At 41.5% G+C, this 23687-nt stretch overlaps 1 protein-coding gene across 1 annotated transcript in view; it reads left to right on the forward strand.

Moving 5' to 3' along the window:
- Positions 1 to 23687, forward strand: part of LOC132394274 (contactin-associated protein-like 5) — a 1716192-nt gene that overhangs the window by 1581202 nt on the left and 111303 nt on the right. The window contains exon 21 of the mRNA XM_059970198.1: positions 2825 to 2912. Coding sequence (XP_059826181.1) covers positions 2825 to 2912 — 88 coding nt within the window. The remainder of the gene's footprint in view (positions 1 to 2824; positions 2913 to 23687) is intronic.

The raw sequence follows: 23687 nt of genomic DNA on the forward strand, positions 1-23687 counted from the left end.
CAGCTGGAGAGAAAGGGCAGTGCAGATATACAATAAGGTGCAAGATCATAATGAGGTAGATTGTGAGGTCAAGAGACCAAAGAGTCATACTAAGGAATTTTTTATAGTTTTATGAGAGTGGGGACAAAGCTGTCCTTCAACATAGTGGTACATACATTCAGCTTTTGAATCTTTTGCCCAGTTGAACATGGAGAAGGCAGAATGTCTGGGGTTGGTGGGATCTTTGATCCTGCTGCTGCCTTTACTAATGCTATGCAAAGTATAAACATAGTCCAAAAAGGGGAGCTCTCTGCAGTCTCTTGTATTCCTGTTCATTGGAGTTGCCTTACTAAGCCAGGAAGCAGTCAGAACTGCACGGGTGACTTCAGCTTTGCAAGTAGTTGAAAGACTTCATGGGGGTCAAGTTAAGTGCTATAGTTTATTCCACTCTCAACTTGCCCTATGACCCTCCCAAACTCTTGAACCAGTGTGGATAACTTCCATCACCTCAACACTGAACTGACTCCAAAACCTATAGATTCAATTTCAAGGACCCACAACTCCTTTTCTCAATATTATTGATTTACTTTTTTATAACTTGCATGATTTGTCTTCTTTTGCTGATTGGTTGTTCATCAGACTTTGTTATTTAGAATTTTTCATAAATTCTATATTTTCCTGCAAATGCCTGCAAGGAAATAAATCTCAGATGTACATGGTGACATATACATACTTTGATAATAAATTTACTTTGAACTTTGGAACTCTGATAACCTGAGATGTTCCTGATCTGAGGCCCTCTCTGCTTTCCTCCCCATTTGCTGGGCAACATGAATAAATAATATTGGCACAAGTGTGTTTACACACATTCCATTCAGTGTCCAATCACCACATGCAGGGCTGCATCTGTAACACAGTGTGTTCTGGCAGTTACAGCATTAACTGTGGGATGTTTTGCATAATACTACACTGTGTCCAATTTGCACCTGCGCCATTATTATATATTATCATTCATTATAGATGCTCTTTGCTCTCACCACATGCTCCAGGCTGGTTAATTGTTGCTGCTTTATCTTGGCATAAGCAGATAGTTGCTTCTTTGACAGAAACAAATCCGGTTGTAATTGGCCATCCGTGGCACTGAAAGCCTCTTTAGAAACCACACACAGGCATTGATTTCAGCACTTTGAAGAGATCACTGATTCTGAGACAAGTTAGAGAAAGCCTGCTTACTTTATACTTGATCGGTGCAAGAGAAGTTCATGGTGCCGAAATATTTGCTGGAACAAGTGCCTTCAGAACAGCTGTATGTAGGAAATCAAAATCAATTGAATTTAACTTATAGCACCTTAGATGTGCCAAGCAGCTGTTGGTGCTTCACATTAGGAAAAGATATTGAATCCTGCAGTCTAGTTCACTAGCACAACCAAAGTGTAAACCCAAGTACATCATGGAAAAGGCAGATTTTGTTCATACCATGACACAGTACTGAAAAAGGCCCTTTGGTCCATTGAGTCCATGCTAACCATGAAATATTTATGAATATTCATTTTTTATTCTCCCCACAATCCAATCAACTCTCCTCAAATTCCAACACTCACCAGGAGCAATTTACAGTGGTCACCTGAGTATCAGCATCTTTGAAGATCTATCCTGAGCCCAACATACTGAAGGCAAGGCAGCAACTATATTTCACTAGGAGTCTGAGGAAATTTGGTATGTCACCAAGAGCACTCACAAATTTCTACAGATATACCATGAAGAGCATTCTTACTGGTTGCATCACCATCTGGTATGGAGGGGTCACTGCACAGGATTGGAAAAAAACTACAGCAAGTTGCAAATTCAGCCATGGACACCAGTCTCCTCAGTTTAAAGGGCATCTTCAAAAGGCAAAGCTTCAAAAAGGTGGCATCCATCATTAAGCAACTCCATCACCCAGGCCATGCCTCTTCTTATAAGGAGCAGGTACAAGAGCCAAAAGACACACAACCAATATTTCAGAAACAACTTCTTTCCCTCCGCCATCAGATTTCTGTACAGACAATGATGTTTTGCTCTTTTTTTTGCACTGCCTATTTGCCTAATAAACAAATAAACAAACAAATAGCTATAAATAAATAGCTGCTGTAAAACTCAAATTTCACGACAAATGATAGTAATTTTAAACCTGATTTTGATTCTGATTCCAAGCCAAATGTCTTTTGGATTTGGGAATAAAGCAGAGAATCATAAGTAAGCCTACTTATCATAAGAATCATAAGTAATCATGGGGAGAGCTGGAGAGCGTGTTAAGCTCCACACAGCCAACAAGCACTGGCTGGCACTAAAGTCAGCAGCATAACAAGTGTAAGCAGGATAATAGTTCAGGCAGTGGAATCCTCCTCCTGTGAGATGTGGGATTTCAGGATACCTATGAGTCTCCCTGATCAGAGTGTACCCAACTTCAATTCCTGAATGACAATACAGGCATTCATTACTATGCAAGAAGCGGTAAACCTGACAGATGATTCTTTTACTGAAGTAGTCACACCCAGGTGCAGGCTTCTGATAGATAGGTAACCATCAGGAGAAGTACCCAGTTACACCCATACTACCAATGAACCTGCCCATCCATATGACTTTGGAAAGTGGGAGGAAACCCACATGCCCACAGGGAAAACATAACCTCTCATAGACAGTGGCAGCAACTGGCCCTGAGCCAGTTGGCACTGTTTTATGTTGACCGTTACACTACTGTGCTGCACAGATGTCCAGTATTTTCTGTTACATTTCAGATTTCCAACATCTGCATCTTCTGCTTGTATTAATTGTTTCTTTTTTCTCTCTGTTTAATATTTTGCAGATTGACCATTTACATTCTATGAACTACAAGCTGTCATCAGACACAGCATTTAATGGGCTCAAGTCTCTCGTCCTGGGCAAGATAATAGGTAAAAAAACATAATGGTGGCTCTTGGAATTGGTTGAGTATAATTTATGCACAGGTGTCAGGGTTCAGTCATTTTATAGAATCATCATAATTAAATCTGTTCCTGAAATAGATTGTGAGGATAGAGCTGAGACCTGGTACACAATGACTGCGATTTGCCTACAAACTCATGTTTGAAAGGTACCAAAGGAAAGGTGATTGCTGGATTCTGTAACTCACCGGGTGTGCAAGGGTCAGTATTAAATAAGTTGTAGCAGGCTAATTTATTCCCAAGTGAGTCTAGTATCATAAATATTGGAATTAACTCGTTTCTGAGCGTCTTTTTATTTCTTACATTCACAGGGTGATGCAATACCAGTCTTTATTTTCCTTCGCTAACCACCTTCAATAGATAATAGCAGGCCTCCTCATTGAGTTACTGTGCATCATTGTTGAAATGACTCCTAGCTGTTGTTAAGTGAGGAGCCCCAGAATTAAGTGACAATTAAGTATTTTTCACCACAGTTGTGTATTTCCGAACATATAGTGAACTCTGGTTAATCAGGGCAGCTGCTTATTTGGAATAGCACTTAAAGAACAAAAACCAATCAAGAAAATACCTGGGATTCTCGTCATTTATTTGGGAGACCATGTTGTTTAACTAGGACAGGAGACTGTTGCTGAACGGTTTCTAACTAGTTTCAGTCGTGTGTACTTGTGTGGCCATTAGATGCTATATCATACTTGAACCAGACAGTTTATTAAAAAAAAGCATCATTTGCATGTGCTTGTGTTCAAAAAGCAGAGAGTTGTTGATAATAAGCAGTAAGACCATTTGGGACTGTTTTGCTCACCGTGGTTTCAAATATTCAGACTTGGAAATGCCAACAACAGCTGGGAGTGAAAATCAAAAGGTTTCCTTGCTTCAAGTTAGGAACTACAAAGAACTTGAAGGTATCATCTCAAATGCTACAATGAAGGTGAAGATTTGGAAGATGCAATAATAGAAAGCATTGTGTAAAGGCAGTCCATTATCGACATTAAGTGTCAGTGCAGATTTTGTTCATTTACAGTCAATCAATAGAACATGTTGCAGCATACACTGGATAAATGCTTCTTTCAACAATTATTAGGAACTAATACAGTTACATAGTACAGTAGAAATATAGGTACTGTTCTAATTTGTTCTGTATTTTATTTAAATACATAAATTGTTACTTAGTTAAATGGTAGTTTGTCTTGTTCAAAGGTACATTTAATGTGAGAGAAATGTATACAATATACATCATGAAATACCTTTTCTTTGCAACCATCCACAAAAACAGAAGAGTGACCCAAAGAAAGAATGACAGTTAAATGTTAGAACCCCAGACCCACCCCCCAGCTCCCCCTCCCAAGCAGCAACAAGGCAACAAACCCCCTCCCCACCAGCAAAAAAACAAACATCAGTGCCCCCCACTGAGCACTCAAGTGTGCAGCAAAGCATCAATAAAGACACAGACTTGCAGTACCCCAAAGACTGCTCATTCACCCGGTATCCATGTGTACTTGCTGCCACGTACAACTGTGGAGGCCCGATTACTGCGGGTGTTTAAGGAGGAGATTGATAGGTATCTAATTAGTCAGGGTATCAAGGTATATTGGCAAAAAGCTGGAAATTGGAACTAGTTGGGAGAATAGTTTAACTCGTGGTGGAGCAGACTCAATGGGCCGAATGGCCTACTTCTGCTCCTTTATCTTGTGCTCTATCCGACATACCACAGACTCTCTCTCAGTCTCCATTTCACACCTTTTTTTTAATACCTTTTTAATTATTTTGGCTGATTGGGGCAGCTGCTTAATTGGGCTAAAATGTACTCATTCCAATGTGTCCCAATTAACTGGAATCCACTGTATCACAGATGAATGGGAACATAGTGGCAGTGGTTTTGTGTATTTGTATTACACTTGCCTTTTCCAGTGGGGAGCATTGCAGTGTTTGTGAGATGCTGTCAAAAGCCTGGGCTACCTACTCTTAAGTTGGCCTTCAATACCACCATAGTACACTGGCAGTATGAAGTAGGAATTCTTTAGGAGGTGAAGAAGCACTAAGCAGGTAAACTGTTGTGTCCTGGAAGATATAGAAATCTTTGAGCATTATCTTACTGTAGATGTTTGGAAGGCAGCACAAAGTAATCAATTTCAGACCTTTGTCATAGCCACAGTAGTTGCACAACCAGATCAAATTTTCTGTGTGGATGTTGAGATGGATTTTAATGATGGAAATATTGTATATGAAGGAAAGGTAGACTCCTGTGTGTTAAAAATAGTAATTGTTTAGCTCTTGTTTGCTCTTCCTCGCTGAGAATAAACACAGGCACACCTCAAGGATCCGTACTTTGCCCATTGCTCGACTTTACACACATGACTATGTGCCTGAGCACAGTTCAAACATCTCTATAAATTTGCCAATGATATCATGAAGAATCATGAAGACAGCATGCCAGCAGCTCTACTTTGTTAGAAGTTTCAGGAAATTTGGCATGTCACCAAGGACACTTGTAAGTTTCTATAGATGTGTGATTCTGACAGGTTGACAGGTTGCTTTCTAGCCTGCTTTGAAGTCTCCAATGCACAGGATCAAACTAGGCCACAGAGGGTTACTAACTCAGACAGCTTGATCATGGGTACATCGTTGAGGACTCAGTGTTTCCAGATGGTGGCATCCATCACTAAGAACCCTCGTCATCTTGTTACTACCATCAGGGAGGAAGTACAGGAGCCTGAAGACCCACAGTTAATGATTCAAAAGAAGTTTCATCCCCCCCATCAGGTTTCTTAATGGTACATGAACCCATGAACATTATGTCATTATTCTTTTGTGTTGGGAAGTTTAAATATTTTTATAATTAATAGATTTTTAGAAACATAGAAAACCTTACAGCACAATACATGCCCTTTGGCCCACAAAGTTGTGCCGAATACGTCCCTACCTTAGAAATTACAAGGCTTAGCTATAGCCCTCCATTTTACTAAGCTCCATGTACCTATCTAAAAGCCTCTTAAAAGATCCTATCGTATCCGCCTCCACCACCATTGCTGGCAGCCCATTCCACGCCCTCACCACTCTCTGAGTAAAAAACTTACCCTGACATCTCCTCTGTACCTACTCCCCAGCACCTTAAACCTGTGTCCTCTAGTGGCAACCATTTCAGTCCTGGGAAAAAGCCTCTGACTATCCACGTGATCAGTGCCTCTCATCATCTTGTACACCTCTATCAGGTCACCTCTCATTGTCCTTTGCTCCAAGGAGAAAAGGCCGAGTTCACTCAACCTAACCTTGTAGGGCATGCTCCCCAATCCAGGGAACAGCCTTGTAAATCTCCTCTGCACCCTTTCCATGGCATCCTTCCTGTAGTGAAACAACTAGAATTCAGCACAGTACTCCAAGTGTGGTCTGACCAGGGTCCTCTAGAGGTGCAACATTACCTCTCAGCTCCTAAACTCAATTCCACAATTGATGAAGGCCAATACACCATATGCCTTCTTAACCACAGAGTCAACCTGCGCAGCTGCTTTGAGCATCCTATGGACTCGGACCCCAAGATCCCTCTGATCCTCCACACTGCCAACAGTCTTACCATTAATACTATATTTTGCCATCATATTTGACCTACCAAAATTAACCACTTCACACTTATCTGGGTTGAACTCCATCTGCCACTTCTCTGCCCAGTTTTGCATCCTATCAATGTCCCTCTGTAACCTCTGATAGCCCTCCACACTATCCACAGCACCTCCAACCTTTGTGTCATCAGCAAACTTACTAACCCATCCCTCCACTTCCTTATCAAGGTCGTTTATAAAAATCACGAAGAGTAAGGGTCCCAGAACAGATCCCTGAGGCACACCACTGGTGACCAACCTCCGTGCAGAATATGACCCGTCTACAACCGTTCTTTGCCTTCTGTGAGCAAGCCAGTTCTGGATCCACAAAGCAATGTCCCCTTGGATCCCATGCCTCCTTACTTTCTCAATAAGCCTTATCAAATGCCTTGCTAAAATCCATATACACTACATCTACTGCTCTTCCTTCATCAATGTGTTTAGTCACATCCTCAAAAAATTCAATCAGGCTCGTAAGGCACAACCTGCCCTTTACAAAGCCATGTTGACTACTCCTAATCATATTATGCCTCTCCAAATGTTCCTAAATCCTGCCTCAGCATATTCTCCATCAACTTACCAACCACTGAAGTAAGACTCACTGGTCTATAATTTCCTGGGCTATCCCTACTCCCTTTCTTGAATAATGGAACAATATCCGCAATCCTCCAATCCTCCGGAACCTCTCTCATCCCCATTGATGATGCAAAGATCATCGCCAGAGGATCAGCAATCTCCTCCCTCACCTCCCACAGAAGCCTAGGGCACATTTCGTCATTTCGTCTGGTTCCGGCGACTTATCCAACATGATGCTTTCCAAAAGTTCCAGCAGATTCTTTATCTTAATATCTACATGTTCAAGCTTTTCAGTCTGCTGCAAGTCATCTCTACAATCACCAAGATCCTTTTCCATAGTGAATACTGAAGTAAAGTATTCGTTAAATATCTCTGCTATTTCCTCCAGTTCCATACACACTTGTCACATTTCATAGGTCCTATACTTTCATGTCTTATCCTCTTGCTCTTCACATGCTTGTAGAATGCCTTGGGGTTTTCCTTAATCCTGCCCGCCAAGGCCTTCTCATGGCCTCTTCTGGCTCTCCTAATTTCCTTCTTAAGCTCCTTCCTAGTAGCCTTGTAATCTTCTAGATCTCTAACATTACCTAGCTCTCTGAACCTTTTCTAAGCTTTTCTTTTCTTCTTGACTAGAGTTATTACAGCCTTTGTACACCACGGTTCCTGTACCCTACTATAACTTCCCTGTCTCATTGGAATGTACCTACACAGAACTTTACACAAATATCCCTGAATATTTGCCACATTTCTTCTGTACTTTTCCCTGAGAACATCTGTTTCCAATTTAAGCCTCCAATTTCTGCCTGATAACATCATAATTCCCCTTACTCCAATTAAACACTTTTCTAATTTGTCTGTTGCTATCTTTCTCCAATGCTTTTGTAAAGGAGATAGAATTATGATCACTATCTCCAAAATGCTCTCCCACTGAGAGATCTGACACCTGACCGAGTTCATTTTCCAATACCAGATCAAGTACAGCCTCTCCTCTTGTAGGCTTATCTACATACTGCGTCAAGAAATCTTCCAGAACACACCTAATAAACTTCACTCCATCCAAACCCCTCGCTCCAGGGAGATGCCAATTGATATTAGGGAAATTAAAATCTCCCATCATGACAGCTCTGTTATTATTACACCTTTCCACGATCTGTTTCCCTTCTGCTCCTCAATATCCCTGTTACTATTTGATGGCCTATAAAAAACACCCCAGTAACGTTATTGACCCCTTCCTGTTCCTAACGACCCAGAGAGACTCCGCAGACAATCCCTCCATGGCATCCACCTTTTCTGCAGCTGTGACACTATCTCTGATCAACAGTGCAATGCCCCCACCTCTTTTGCCTCCCTCCCTGTCCTTTCTGAAACATCTAAAACCCTGCACTTGAAGTAACCAATCCTGTCCCTGAGCCATCCAAGTCTCTGTAATGGCCACCACATCATATCTTCAAGTACTGATCCACACTCTAAGCTCATCCGCTTTGTTCACAACACTCCTTGCATTAAAATAGACACATCTCAAGCATTTGGTCTGAGCGCGTCCCTTCTCTATCACCTGCTTCTCCTCCCTCACACACTGTCTCCAAGCTTTCTCCATTGTGAGCTAACCTCCTCTTCCCCAACCTCTTCAGTTCGGTTCCCACCCCACAAAAATTCTAGTTTGAACTATTCCCAGTAGCCTTAGCAAACCTCTCCGCCAGGATATTGGTCCCCCTGGGATTCAAGTGCAACCCGTCTTTTTTGTCAGGTCACACCTGCCCCAAAAGATGCCCCAGTGATCCTGAAATCTGAATCCCTGCCCCCTGCTCCAATCCCTCAGCCACGCATGTATCCTCCACCTCATCCTATTCCTATTCTGATTGTTGCATGTCACAGGCGGTAATCCTGAGATTACTGCCTTTGCGGTTCTGTTTCTCAACTTCCTTCCTAACTCCTTGTAGTCTTTTTTCAGGACCACTTCCCCTTTCCTACCTATGTCATTGGTACCAATATTTACCATGACCTCTGGCTGTTCTCCCTCCCACCGCAGGATATCTTGGACATGATCTGAAACATGCCGGACCCTGGCACCTGGGGAGGCAAACTACCATCCAAGATTCCTTCCTGCGTCCACAGAATCGCTTGTCTGATCATTACATGAAAAGTTGAGATTGGAAGTGGATACTAACAATTTCTAAGGTTTCTAAGAATCCTTTTTTGGAAAGGAGGGAGATTTCTTTTGAAGCAATTTAAAGAAAAACTGATCAGATTTGTAAATCAACATGTGGTTACCTCAATCAGAGATTACCTCAAGCTGGGCTGATTGATATCAACAGACAATTTATATGTGAAGTGTGACTATAGTCATTGTCAATGAACTAGGCTTTGACAACTTTCACTCATTCCCCAATCACAGTTTAGTTACTTGTGCACCAAGAGAACAACATGGCTCCTGTCACCAACTGTTCTGAGGTTTGAACATGAAATCCTATTTTTATATTGAAATTGATTATTGTATACAAATATTGATTCAATTTTACACTTCTGAACCCCATAATTTAAGTACCCATCATAATACTAATTTAGGTGGTAATAACCAATTAAATCTATGTGCTAAAGATAAATAATACTAGAGAGTTAGTGAAATAACTGTCCAATAGTAAGTGTTATCCTAGAATGCGTTATTTGCATCTTTAGCTTGTCTTGGTTTGTTAATGACCTTGATTCTCATGCTTAAACAGAAAGTCTATACAGGGAAAGATTAGGTTTTCAAGGGCTGTGTTCAGACTGAGTGACTACACTGTCTCTGTCAGCATATCCCGACTGTTGCCTTACTGAACCTCCGTACATAGAAAAGGCTGTACAAAGTGCCTGCATTTTATTCTGTTAGCGCACCATTTTAACTCTCTCCTTGTAGAAACTTCCACATTGATTTTAGTTTTAATGGGGCTGTTTGAGGTCACACACAGTGAAATAATGCATTGATGTCAAAGGCAAATTTATCATCTCACCTCTGAAACTTATCTCTTTGACCCAATATTTAGGACTGAGCAGTCCTGGAAAAACATAAACTGAGCATTAGAGATGAGGTAATAATTGAGGTGGCATCAAAGCTTTCCTGTGCTTTCTTGTTGATTGACAGATGGACTGGTAATGGCCAAGTTGGATTTGTCATGCTTTTTTTCTGTTCAGGAAGCATCTGGGCAATTGTCCACAGAAATTTCTGGTAATTGCTAATGCTGTAATTGCTCTGGAGCAGTTTGGTTAAAGGTACAGCTGGGCTTAAAGTACAAGTAATAAACTGGACTGTTTTGAAATCCCATATTGTGCAATTCAGCCAATGTTCTCTGCCATTTTGTGATACTAGCATGGACAAACGATTTTCTGACTGTCAGAAGGCAAAAAGTAGGAATAAATGAGGCCTTTTTTTGATTGGCTGCCTATGACTAGTGGTATTGGGAATGCATCTTTTCATGTTCGATGTCAATGATCTGGAAGATGAAAATTGATAACTTTGTGGCCAAGTTTGCAGATGATACAAAGATAGGTGAAGGGGCAGGTAGTGTCAAGGGAGCAAGGAGTCTGCAGGAGGACTTGAACAGATTGGGAGAATGGGCAAATAAGTGGCGAACGGAATATAGTGTAGGAAGTGTATGGTCATGCACTTTGGTAGAGGGAATAAAGTTGTAAACCATTTTCTAAATGGGAAGAAAATTCAGAAATCTTTGGTGCAGTGAGACTTGGTAGTCCTAGTGCAAGATTCCCTAAAGGTTAACTTGCAGGTTGAGGAAGGCAAATGTAATGTTAGTATTCATTTCAAAAGGACTAAAATATAAAAGCAAGGATGTAATGCTGAGGCTTTGTAAGGCATTGGTCAGACCACGTTTGGAGTATTTAAATTTCCAACATCTGCAGATTTCCTCGTGTTTGGGGTATTATAAACAGTTTTGGCCCCTTTATTTAAGAAAGTATGTGATACATCCAGAGGTGGTTCATGAGGATGATCAGAGGAAAGAAAGGGATGAGTTTAACATGGGATGAGTTTTTGTTGGCTCTGGGTCTGTACTCATTGTAGTTTAAAAGAGTGAGGAGGAACATATTGAAACCAACTGAATATTGAAAGGCCTAGATAAAGTGGATGTAGACAGGATATTTCCAATACTGGGTGAGTCTAGGACCAGAGGGCACAGCCTCAGAGTAGAACAATGCCCTTTAGAACAGAGATCAGGTGGAATTTCCAGTTACTGTGACTGTGGTTTCTATGAGTATATTTAAAGCGTAGGTTGATAGATTCTATAGGGGTATGGGTAAGGCAGAAGAATAGAGTTTAGAGGAAAAATAAACCAGCCATGATCAAATGGTACAGCATACTTGATTGCTGAATAGCCTACTTCTGCTCCTATGCCATATGTTCCTATGACCATGTGTAGAGAATCAAGTTGGCTGAGAGTTAGCCTCTGCAATGTTGGTGATCTCAGAGAGATACCAAGATATACTATTCATCCAATAACTCTGGCTGATGCTGAATGCCATTCTTCAGCTTAGTCTCAACCTTTCCCATCTATAAGATACCTCTCCAGCTATCTTTTATATGTTGTTATTGTATCTGCTGAAATTGCTGTCTACTTAAACAGTTTCATAATCCATCACCAGTCCTGATTGGATGTGGCAGTCCTATAGAGGTTTGATCTGACAGTGGTCATTGCTTGAACTGTGATCTTCATTTCTGTGAAAAGATTTTGGCTGTTCTGCTGAATATTTATAGAACGTACGATTTTATTTCTGGCACTTCCCAAATTTTGGCTAGTGAGGACAAAAAGATCTTGGTCGAGACCTGAGAAACCTTATCATTTACCTCTCTCAATAACCTGGGGTATATCCCATTAAGCGCTGGGAACTTAACCGACTTAATGTTATTTAAGAGGCCCAGCGCTACCTCCTCTTGTATCTGAAATGCCCCAGCAATACAGCAAAGTAGCTTTAATCGGCCTGTTTTAGGAAATTTGCCACTGAGCTGGACTGAGTGCCATGGAGATTTACCAGCATGTTGCTGGGACTCAAAGACTGAGTTATAGGATGAGGCTGGACAGAGTAGGACTTCATTCCTTGAAAAATAGGAAATTGAAGAGTGATTTTATAGAGTTGTATAAAATTATGAGGGGTTTAGAGAGGATGAATGTACATAGTCTCCCCCCCCCCCGCCCCCCAAGGAAGGGAACTAAAAACTAGAAGGCACAGGTTTTAAAGTGATATGAAAAAGATTTAAAAGAGACTTTCTTTCAAAACAAAATATTTTAAAGGCAAATTCTTCACTCAGAAGATGGTACATACTGTATGTGGAATGAGCTGTCAGTGGTTGAAGCAGGTACAATAACAACTTTCAAAAGACATTTGAACAAATGCATAGAAAAAATGGGTTTAGAGTAGTGGTTACCAACCTTTTTAAGCCCAAGATCCCCTACCTCGGCCTTAGTGAAAGACAAGGTCGACCCCAGATCGATTAGTTACATGCATGTGCACCGGGGCAGAAAAGACCAGAAGCAAAACCCCACAACCTGGAAGTAAAAATAATGTATAATCACCAGGGGTACCCACCCTTTTTGCACCGTGGGTCAGTTTAATATTGACAATATTCTTGGGGACTGGCCAACCGGGGGATGGGGGTGTTAAACACGACCGGAATACAATGATACTCGAAACAGGTTCCTTATGTCCAGTCTATTCCGCAATTTAGCTTACGTCACTCTCAGCACATAGCTTCTGTCCTGCTTGCTCACGTTTTTTCCGCTCACAAAACTCAACAATTATGTCTTTAAGTGCAAGGTGCTTGGGCTCAGGGTACCGGAGCAGTTTGAGTGCTTCATTGTCTCATTAGACAACCTCCCGCCCACCCATGGCTGATCCTGGGTGGGGTGAGAGGACAAGGTGAGGGCCAGAGGTCCCCGTACCGGGGCCTGGCGGTCGCAGTCCGGAGAGAGCGAGCAAAAGTGCAACAGGGTGCACGCCTCCCCCTCCCGGTAGGATCTATCAGCTGACAAAAGTTTGGCTGGAGGGATGACTTTGAGTAGATCACAGTGAGGCAGCTGTTCTAATTATGAAACCCTGAGCCTAAATGAGGTCTGTGAATATTTTAGCACCAGGTTCCCCACGAACATTCGGTGTGCTAAACAGGTTTAGAGGCGGCGCCCATCTGTCCGCGCTCCAGGCAGTAGCAATGGCACTTCCCGCCGACCGTGCGAGGTGGCCAGTTACCCAAGGCAAACCAGTGATCTCGGGCACAAGGGTATCACTGCGTTTAGGCAACTGATGACCTCGTGTGGGTTCAAGTTCAACAGTGGCTGTGACAGGGAATGAGGAAATGTGCAGCTGACTTATGTCATTTCCTCACAGCCCGGTGGTTGGGGACCACTGAATTACACTGTGTAGTGAAGGGGAGCTATACGCATGTGCACTGGGCAGAAAGAACGGAACTAAAACCCCACAACCCGGAAACAATCTCTCAACAGTATTTGTCTACTTATTTTTCTTTTTTTTTGGAATCTACTGGGAAAGTCTCAAAGATGGACCAGTCGATCGCGATCGACGGGTTGGCGACCATTAGTTTAGAGGGTATGGGCTAAATGCAGCTTAGTGGATGCCATGGTCAGTCTGAAAGAGTTGGACTGAAATGTCTGTTTCCAAGCTGCATTACTCTATGACTCATTGACACTATATCATGAAATTTATGTCAATAAAAAAATGGAGAGAAATTCTCATTTGATGGTATTGACATTCAAATGAAGGGAAGTGATTGTGATTAATGGAGGTGAGAGGTGAGAAGTGTCAATCACGCAGCCCACATGTTATGATCATATTTCTCTATATTGTTGTAGCAGAGTTTTAACACTTTACTTAAAATAAAAGAGACAGAGACTCTCTGGGCTCAGTTCACAGCGAGAACCTTTATTGTCGTGATGATCACGGAGAGCCAACCCTCACGGTGGAGAGACTGACTCTGACCAGACGCGTATGCGAGTTGACCTTTATACAGGTAGATGAAACGGTTTAACGTACATGAAAGTAATTAACATCGTATGTCACATCTTAGACTGCAGTTTTAGCTGAAACAGGCTGTTCTTCGGTCTAAGGCAGAAACTCTAGGCTGCGGTTAATTACTAAGCTGTTGCAGTTCTCGTAAGAGCGTTGCTCTGCAGAAGTAAAGCGTTAATCACCTTTGACACACATACTAAACCGAATGTTCCAAACAGGGGCTCCTAGTAGCAAGCAAGGAACAACTCTGCAAATGCAGAGTTTTCACCACCACAACATGGACATGTTTTTTTTTAGTTTTTACCTCAAATGGGCTTAAAATATTTATTTTATGTGACTAAGGTTGAAGAATTCAGTCTATCACATGCATATTGCCACACAGAACAATTTCACTTGATCCACTTCCCTGCTAAATTATCTGTAGCTCTACAACTTATTCTTATACGTGCCTATCAAATCTGCTTTGCTATTTTATTCATCATTAATGGCACTGTAGCACAGTGGTTAGTGCAGTTGCTGTACAGTTCCAGCAATCAGTAATCAGGATTCGCCTCCTGCCACTGGATATAAGTATGATCTTCCTGTTACCATGTGGATTTCCTCTGCTTGCTCCAGTTTCCTCCCACGTTCCAAAGACACACAGTTACCACTCTTGTCAAATTTCTTGCAAGTATTTTGTCACATGCAAGAAGATATCAGCAGTGTGCGGTTGATTGTGGTGTGTCCACTGAATGCTTGACGTTTATGTACTTTTCAACCAACTGATTGGATGTCATTTCAGAAACTCAGTTGTAATGTGGGGAGGAAATCTCATCATTGATCAACTATGTGATGGACTCCGTACGTTGTGGTCTGAAATTTTGCCCGCATTGACTCATAAATATTATCATGGTCGATGTGTTTGTTTATGGAATTGTTCCTGGAAAATCTTGCTTCTAGGACTTTTCTTGCATGCCACATGTTTGCTCGCCCCATGGCTTTCACTGATGTCCAGTCAAATTTGTGTCCCTCTCGAACTTCATGAGTAGAGACTGGGGAAGTTGGTCACACCACTTTTCAGCCAACTGATGTTCATGGATCCTACGGATAGTTTTCTCCCAGTCCGGTTTACGTAATATTTCTTGCAGTCCCTGCATTGGATTTTGTAGACCACTTTGGCTTTGTCTAATAACTTGCTTTATTCTTTCACTCTGCAAAATACTCTACTCAACATTGCTGCTGGCCTGCGTGCAACTGAAAATCTATGTTCTCGGAGCAGTCAGGCTGTCATTTCTGAGATATTTTAAATGTATGGAAGGACAACCCATTTGGTTGCTTGGTTAGTGCGTTGTTGATAATGCAAGGCCAGGAGAGGAGACTCTGAGGTGGTGTAGGAGAGCCTCAATGAGGCATACTGGAACCTATACTTTGGAGCTGCCAGTTGATGCTGCCTTCCAGTATTTGTTTGGTGGTGGAACAAGCTGGACCAGCACAACATATCATCAATTCTACAATCATGCCACTCAGGAAATTGGACTTTTTTTTGTGACAGTATGTTTTTTTAAAATCATAACTATATATGCTATTTGTGCTAAGTACAGTGTGCTATGTGCTGCTGGCAATGTGTTTTGCACCTTGGCCCTGGAGGAACACTGTTTTGTTTGGATATATTCATGTATAAACACAGGAAAGTCCACAGATATAAAGCAACACACATTGGAAGAACTCAGCAGGTCAGGCAGCATCTATGGAAATGAATAGATAGTCTATGTTTCAGGCCAAGATTCTTCTTCAGGACTCATATTCATGTCTGGCTGAATGATAATTGAACTTGGAATGAGGAAACCAGGGCACTGGGGGGCGGGGGGGTGGAATCTGGACGTACAAATCCAACACAGGCCCAACACACCCGAGGTCTGGATCAAGCGCGAATGTGAAACAGCAGGACAAACTGCTTTACTACGATATGGGATAAGATGTTGAATAATCTCAGGCTGAGCTAGGTTAACAATGGTATACTCAGTGTCACTGAATGCTCTCAGAGCAGCTCCTTATTACTGTAAGTCAGCTACTGCTGATGTTGTCGGTAATTCAATAACCCAAGAAAGATAAAATTAAATTAAATCCTGGTGAAGAGACGTGGCCTGAAACACCAAGTCTAAATCATTTGCTGGGATGTTCTAGTGAAGAACCTTGGCCATAAACACCAAGTCTTTATTCCATTCCTTAGATGCTGCCTGATCTGCTAAGATTTTCCAACATTTTGTATGTGTGTTATTCAAGAGTTAAACTAGTTCACCTTCCCTACATAGTGTGTATTCATACAAGGAGTAACTCCAATAATTGTACATTCCACTCCCTTCATTGCTTCTGGGAACCTCCTACTCAACAGTACAATGGGTCAGGAAAGTTGCTCTTAACAGTTAGGAATGGGCAAAAATGACCAACATTGCTAGGAATCAGTAATTAATAAAATTGTTGAATATAACTGATATAGGATAAAATATATATTTGATTGCCTAAAACTTCATTCCTAATCAATGAGACAATATAGAAACATAGAAAACCCAGCACAACACAGGCCTTTCGGCCCACAAAGTTGTGCCAAACATGTCCTTACCTTAGAAATTACCTAGGGTTACCCTTAGCCCTCTATTTTTCTAAACTCCATGTACCTATCCAAGAGACTCTTAAAAGACCCTATCGTATCCACCTCCACCACTGTTGTCGGCAGCCTATTCCATGCACTCATCACTCTCTACATTAAAAAAATACCCCTAATACCTCCTCTGTACCTACTTCCAAGCACCTTAAAACTGTGCACTCTCATGCTAGCTGTTTCAGCCCTGGGAAAAAGGCTCTGACTATCCACACGATCAATGCCTCTCATCATCTTATACACCTCTATCAGGTCACTTCACATCCTTCGTCATTCTAAGTAAAAAAGGCTGAGTTCACTCAATCTATTCTGACCAGGATCTGATATAGCGGCAACATTACCTTTCAGCTCTTAAAATCAGTCCCACTGTTGATAAGGGCCAATGCACCGTATGCCTTCTTACCCACAGAGTCAAACTGCACAGCAGCTTTGAGTGTCCTATGGACTCGGACCCCAAGATCCCTCTGATCCCCCACACTGCCAAGAGTCTTAATACTATATTCTGCCATTATATTTGACCTACCAAAATGAACCACATCACACTTATCTGGGTTGAACTCCATCTGCCACTTCTCAGCCCAGTTTTGCATCCTATCAATGTCCCACTGTAACCTCTGAAAGCCTTCTACACTATCCACAACACTTCCAACCTTTATGTCATCAGCAAAGTTACTAACCCATCCTTCCATTTCCTCATCCAGGTCATTTATAAAACTCACGAAGAGCAAAGGTCCCAGAACAGATACTTGAGGCACACCACTGGTCACTGACCTCCATGCAGAATATGACCCGTCTACAACCACTCTTTGCCTTCTGTGGACAAGCCAATTCTGGATCCACAAAGCAATGTACCCTTGGATCCCATGCCTCCGTACTTGATGAATAAGCCTTGCATTGTCAAATGCCTTGCTGAAATCCATACACACTACATCGATGTGTTCAGTCGCATACTCAAAAAATTCAATTAGTCTTGTAAGGCACACCCTGCCTTTGACAAAGCCATGGCTAACTATTCCTAATCATATTATGCCTCTCCAAATGTTCATAAATCCTGCCACTCAGGATCTTCTCCATCAACTTACCAACCACTGAAGTAAGACTCACTGATCTCTAATTTCCTGGGCTATCTCTACTCCCTTTCTTGAATAAGGGAACAACATCCATAACCCACCCATCCTCCAGAACCTCTCCTCTCCCCATTGATGATGCAAAGATCATCGCCAGAGGATCAGCAATCTCCTCCCTCATCTCCCACAGTAGCCTACGGTACATCTCATCCAGTCCCAGTGACTTATCCAATTTGATACTTTCCAAAATCTCCAGCGCATCATTTTATTAATATCTACATGCTCAAGCTTTTCAGTCCACTGTAAGTCCCTATAATTGCCAAGACCCTTTTCTACTGTGAATACTGAAGCTAAGTATTCATTAAGTACCTCTGCTATCTCTTCCGGTTCCATACACACTTTCCCACTGTCACTCTTGAATGGTCCTATTCTATGTGGTCTAAATGGAGCTAAAGGATTTTGTAATCTGTTTCTCAGTGAAACTTTGGAGACACTGATGTTATTTTATTTAGCCTTTATAAACTGGGTTGGTAGTTTTGACAGACGTCTATATCTTACAGAACAGAACACTACAGCACAGAAATAGGCCTTTTGGCATAGTTTTTTGCCTGTGCCCATCTACCTGTACCTGGCCCATAGCCATCTCTACTCCTGTCATCCACGTACCTATCCAAACTCGTCTGAAAAGTTGCAATTGAACCCGTACACTAGCTCTTACACTGGCAGCTCATTCCAGATTTGCACCACCTCCTGATGAGTAGCTCCTTCTCACGTTCCCCTGCAACAGACTTTAGACCTTTCAGCCTAAACCTATGAACTCTCATTCTAGTTTCACCTAACATGAGATGAAAAAACCTGCAGGATTTCACCCTATGTATAATCCTTCATAGTGTTGTACAACTTCATATGAACTTCCTTCATTCTCCAGCAATCCAGGGAATAAAGTCCTAAACTACTTAGTTTATTTCTGTAACTCATGTCCTGGCAACATCCTTGTAAATTTCCTTTGCACTCTTTCCAGGTTTTGATATCTTTCCTGCAGGAGGGTGACCGGAACTGCACATCATACTCTAAATTTGGCCACACCATTGTCCACAACTTCAGCATCACATTCCAACCCCTGTTGTCAAACCAAGAGGAAAGAAATAAGTCTATATTTGCTAAGAAAGAGCCTTTCAAAACTGAACTAGGTAAACGTGCTCCCATAATGGGCTCAAGGAGCTTTGAATGTGAAGCACATTGAAGAATAGATAAAGCATTAAAAAAGGAAGCATATAACACATAAAGAGAACTGAAAAGGGCAAATGCCCTTTGGGAATGTAGTAAATATAGGGGATACAAAGCTTGATTAAGACAAATCAGAAAGCATTTTATAATTACATGAGGCCAAGCAGGAATAGAGCATGATCCATTAGGGACCTTTATCCGTGCATGGAGCTAAAAGATACAGATTATGTGCCTGAATGATGACTTTGCAGCTCCAAGAATAATTTTCTGTTTTTACTTTTCCATTTACACTCAATGGCCACTTTATTAGGTACACCTGCTCATTAATGCAAATATCTAATCAAAAAATCATATGGTGGCAATTCAGTGCAGAAAAGCATGAAGACATGGTCAAGAGGTTCAGTTATTTTTCAGACCAAATATTGAAATAGGGCAGAATTGTAATCTAAGTGACTTTGATCATGGACTGATCGATGGTGCCTGATGGGGTGGTTTGAAAATGCTGATCTTGTGGGATTATCATGCACACATTCTGTAGAGTTTACAGAGAATGATGTGATGAACCAAAAAAAAATGCAGTGAGCTGCAGTTCTGTGGGCAAAAATGCTTTGTTAGTGAGAGAGGTGAGAGGAGAATGGCCAGACTGGTTCAAACTGACAGGAAGGTGACACTAACTCAAGTAACGGTGTGTTTCAACAGTGGTGTGCAGAAGAGCATCTCTGAATGCACAACTGTCAAACCTTGATGTAGATTGGTTACTGCAGCAAAACAACAACAAACATACACGCAGTGGTCACTTTATTAGGTACAGGAGATCTCTAATAAATTGACTACTGAGTGTGTATATTCACTAAGCAGAAGGACATTGTACCTGGTGAATTCAGGAAAGTGAATGATAAAAGTCTCATAAAAGTTACCATTGAAGAGGAGGGGTAACTAGATATCTCACCAGGCTTAAAGGCGGTTAGAACCTCATGGCTCGATGAGGTGTAAGTTGGGTTAATTTTAAGGTGATAGGACGTAAGTATAAGGAGGATGTCAGGGATAATTTTTACACAGAGTGTGGTGAGAGTGTGGAACATACTGCATAGGTGGTGTTAGAGGCAAATACATAAGGGATATTTATGAAACTCTTAGATAGGCACATGGATGATAGAAAAATGGAGGGCTATCTGTGAGGGAAGGGTTAGATTAAAAAGTTGGCACAACATCGTGGGTTGAAGGGCTTAAACTATGCTATAATGTTCTAAGTGCTGTCTATTCCAGGTAGCAATGGAAGGTGAGGGAGGTTGCTGACAGAGAGGTTTGAACCTTCACTGGCCAGATCTGTGGCACCAAATTACTGAAGTTACTGCAAGTACAGTTCCTTTATTTGAGAAAAACAGCAGGGATAAGTTTAGTAATTACAGTCCTGAGATCTAACATCAACCTTGAGGAATCTATTAGGGGGACAGATCCAATCTTCAACCAGAAAGCCAAGAATTATTCAAAGATGGACTTTGATTGGAGCAGCTCAGTTCTGATCAAATTGACTGAGTTTTATATTGATGAGGCTAGTGTGATGAATTCCGACTACACGAACCTCAGGAAGGCTTTTGATGAGGTCCATTTAGTGAGACTCGCCTAAAATATTGGGGTCAACTGAGTCCAGGATGAGGTAGATAAATTGGAATCTTGACCACAGAAACTAGCTTGTTATGATGTTACACCTTATTGTTCACCTCTACTGTATTTTCACTGTAGCTTTTACACTTTATTTTGCATTGTTATTGTTTTACCATCTCAATGCACTGTGTAATGATCAGATTTGTTAGAACATCTTCAAAAAAAAGCTTTCACAGTATCTCAATACATGTGGTAATAATGAGCAGACTTGGGGATTTTAGTTATAGGAAAGATTGGATCAACTGGGTTCTCCCTGGAGCAAAGGAGGTTGAGGTGTTAACCTGAGAGAGGTATGTAAAATTATGAGGCATAGAAGTGGTAGACAGTCAATTGTTTTCCACGGTAGAAACTTCGAATAGCATGAAAGGATGTAGGGTATAAGGTGAAAGGAATAAATTTAAAAGGATGTTTGATGGGAAAGTATTTTATATTAAGGAAAGTTGATATCTGGAACTTGCAGCAGAAAGTGGTGCTGGAATTTGATTCAATCAAATATTCAAGAAGATTTAATGATTCAAAGTACATTTATTATTAAAGTATGTACAAAAATACAACTCTAAGATTCATCCTCTCCCAGGCAATCACAAAATAAAGAAATACCATGGAACCTGTTCAAGAAAAGATCGAATGCCCAACGCATGATAAAAGAACAAATTACACAAATAGCAAAATGCACACAGAATATCAAACTTAAAACCAGGACTCAGGATTCCAGTAATATTCAGCTTAGTTCAGTTCAGCATCATACTACTAGCCCATTGCAGGCCAAGAGCCATTCTTCACCGAACCACCCCAGTCCGCATTGATCATCCCACTCAAAAGAAAGCAAATAAAGAATAATCTGAATCCAGAATCACACGTAAACCCCAAAATAAGTCTGTAACCATGAGTCTCACCAAATCAATCCATGCAATATGGATCTCAAGACTCCTGTACTTTCTTCTGATAGCAACTAGCAAGAGAGAGAGGAAGACCAATCAAATGCAGGCAGACAGCACCAAACACCAGCCTGTCCTCCATTCTTGTTCTCATTGACTTCAGATTTGCTTGATGCCTCAATGGAGAGAAGCAAGGGAGTTGACCTTGGGCTCAGGCCTCATCTCCAGACTTCCAGGGCTCCGTGACGCACACTTCACTCCAAACCTCACTGAACTCCTTCGGCGCAAAGCATTAGATTGCTCAGTCAACCCAAAACCACACCATTAGCACGTAAGTTGCATGCAACTTAGGAGTAGAATCATATTTGAAAGAAGAAGAAGTAAAAGTAGTTTTGTGAGCTGTCAGCAGGATATCACCATTGGTCGTGTAGTTTGTTGGCACCATCTTGAATCAATAGAGCCTTGTAGTTAAGACCATAGAAAATAAAACAGAGGAGCATAATTAGGCCACTTTCCCATAAGGTCTGCTTTGACCATTCCACCATGACTGATTTGTTATCTCTCTCAACCCCATTCTCCTGCCTTTTCCTTGTAACCTTTGACACTCTGACTAATCTCTGTCTAATTTAAACCTCTGCTTTAAATATGCTCAATGACTTGGCCTCCACAGAATTCCACAGATTCACCACGTTCTGGCTAAAATCATCCTTCTCATCTCTGTTCTGAAAGGGCATCCAGCTATTCTTACTGTGCCCTCTGATCCTAGACCCTCTGGGAAACATCCTCAACCCTCAATTCTATCTAAGTAAGCATTTACACAGATTCACTATCCTCTGGCTAATATATCTTTTCTCATCTCTGTTCTAATTGGATGTCCCTCAATTCTGAGGTTGTGCCTTCTGGTCCTAGACTCCCTCACTATAGGAAACATCCTCTCCACATCCATATCTAGGCCTTTCGATTTTCAATAGGTTTCGACGAGATCCCACTTCATTCTTCTGATCTCCAGTGAGTACAGCTCCAGAACCACCAAACACTCCTCATATTTTAACCCTTTCATCCATGAATCTCCTCTGGACCCTCTCCAATGCCAGCACATCTTCTCTTCTATAAGAGGTCCAGAATTACTCACAATGCTCTGTGGTCTGATCAATGTCTTATAAAGCCTCACCATCACACCTTTTCTCTTATATTCTATATTTCACTCCTCTCAAAATGAATGCTAACATTACATTTGCACTCCTTGCCACCTACTCAACCTGCAGGTCAACCTTTAGGGAATCCTGCACAAGGACTCCCAAGTTTATTTCTACCTGAGTTTTGAATTTTAACCATCCACTCCCTATATTATATTTCATCTGCAACTTTTTTACCCATTGAGAGAATCTGTCTGAGTCCTTCTGCAGATTCCATGCTTCATCAATACTACCTACCCCTCCATCTTTCTTTGGATCATTGCAAACTTGGTCACAGCACCACCAATTCCGGCACCCAAATCATGACATACTTATAACGTGAAAAGAAGTGGTCCTAATACCAACCCCTGGGGATCATTACTAGTTTCCTTTTATGGCCCAATAGGCACCATTTCTGCTGACTCTTTGCCTCCTGACATTCAGCTAATCTTCCATCCATGTCAGTCTCTCATGTAAATACCATCAGCTCTTATCTTGTTAAGCAGCCTCATGTGTGGCTGTTCAAGGCCTTTTGAGAATCCAAGTAAACAATATCCATTGACTCTCCATTGTCTATCCTGCGTGCTGTTTCTACAAAGAATTGCAGTAGATTTGTCTGGCAAGATTTCCACTTAAGGAAACCAAGCTGTCTTATAATGTGCTTCCAAGTGCCCCCAAAACATCATCCTTAATAATGGACTCCAACATCTTCCCAAAAACTTAAGTCAGGCTGTCTGACCTATAGCCTTCTTTCTTCTGCCTCCCTCCAGTCCTCTGGAACTATGTCAGAACGGATTGATTCTTGAAAGATTATTATAATGTTTCCAGAATCTCTTCAGCTACTTCTTTCAGAACGCTGGAGTGTAGTCCATCTGATCCAGGTGATTTGTCTATGTTAAGACCTTTCAGCTTCCCAAG

This window comes from Hypanus sabinus, chromosome 5, assembly GCF_030144855.1.
Source record: "Hypanus sabinus isolate sHypSab1 chromosome 5, sHypSab1.hap1, whole genome shotgun sequence".
In the NCBI taxonomy this organism is placed as follows: domain Eukaryota; kingdom Metazoa; phylum Chordata; class Chondrichthyes; order Myliobatiformes; family Dasyatidae; genus Hypanus; species Hypanus sabinus.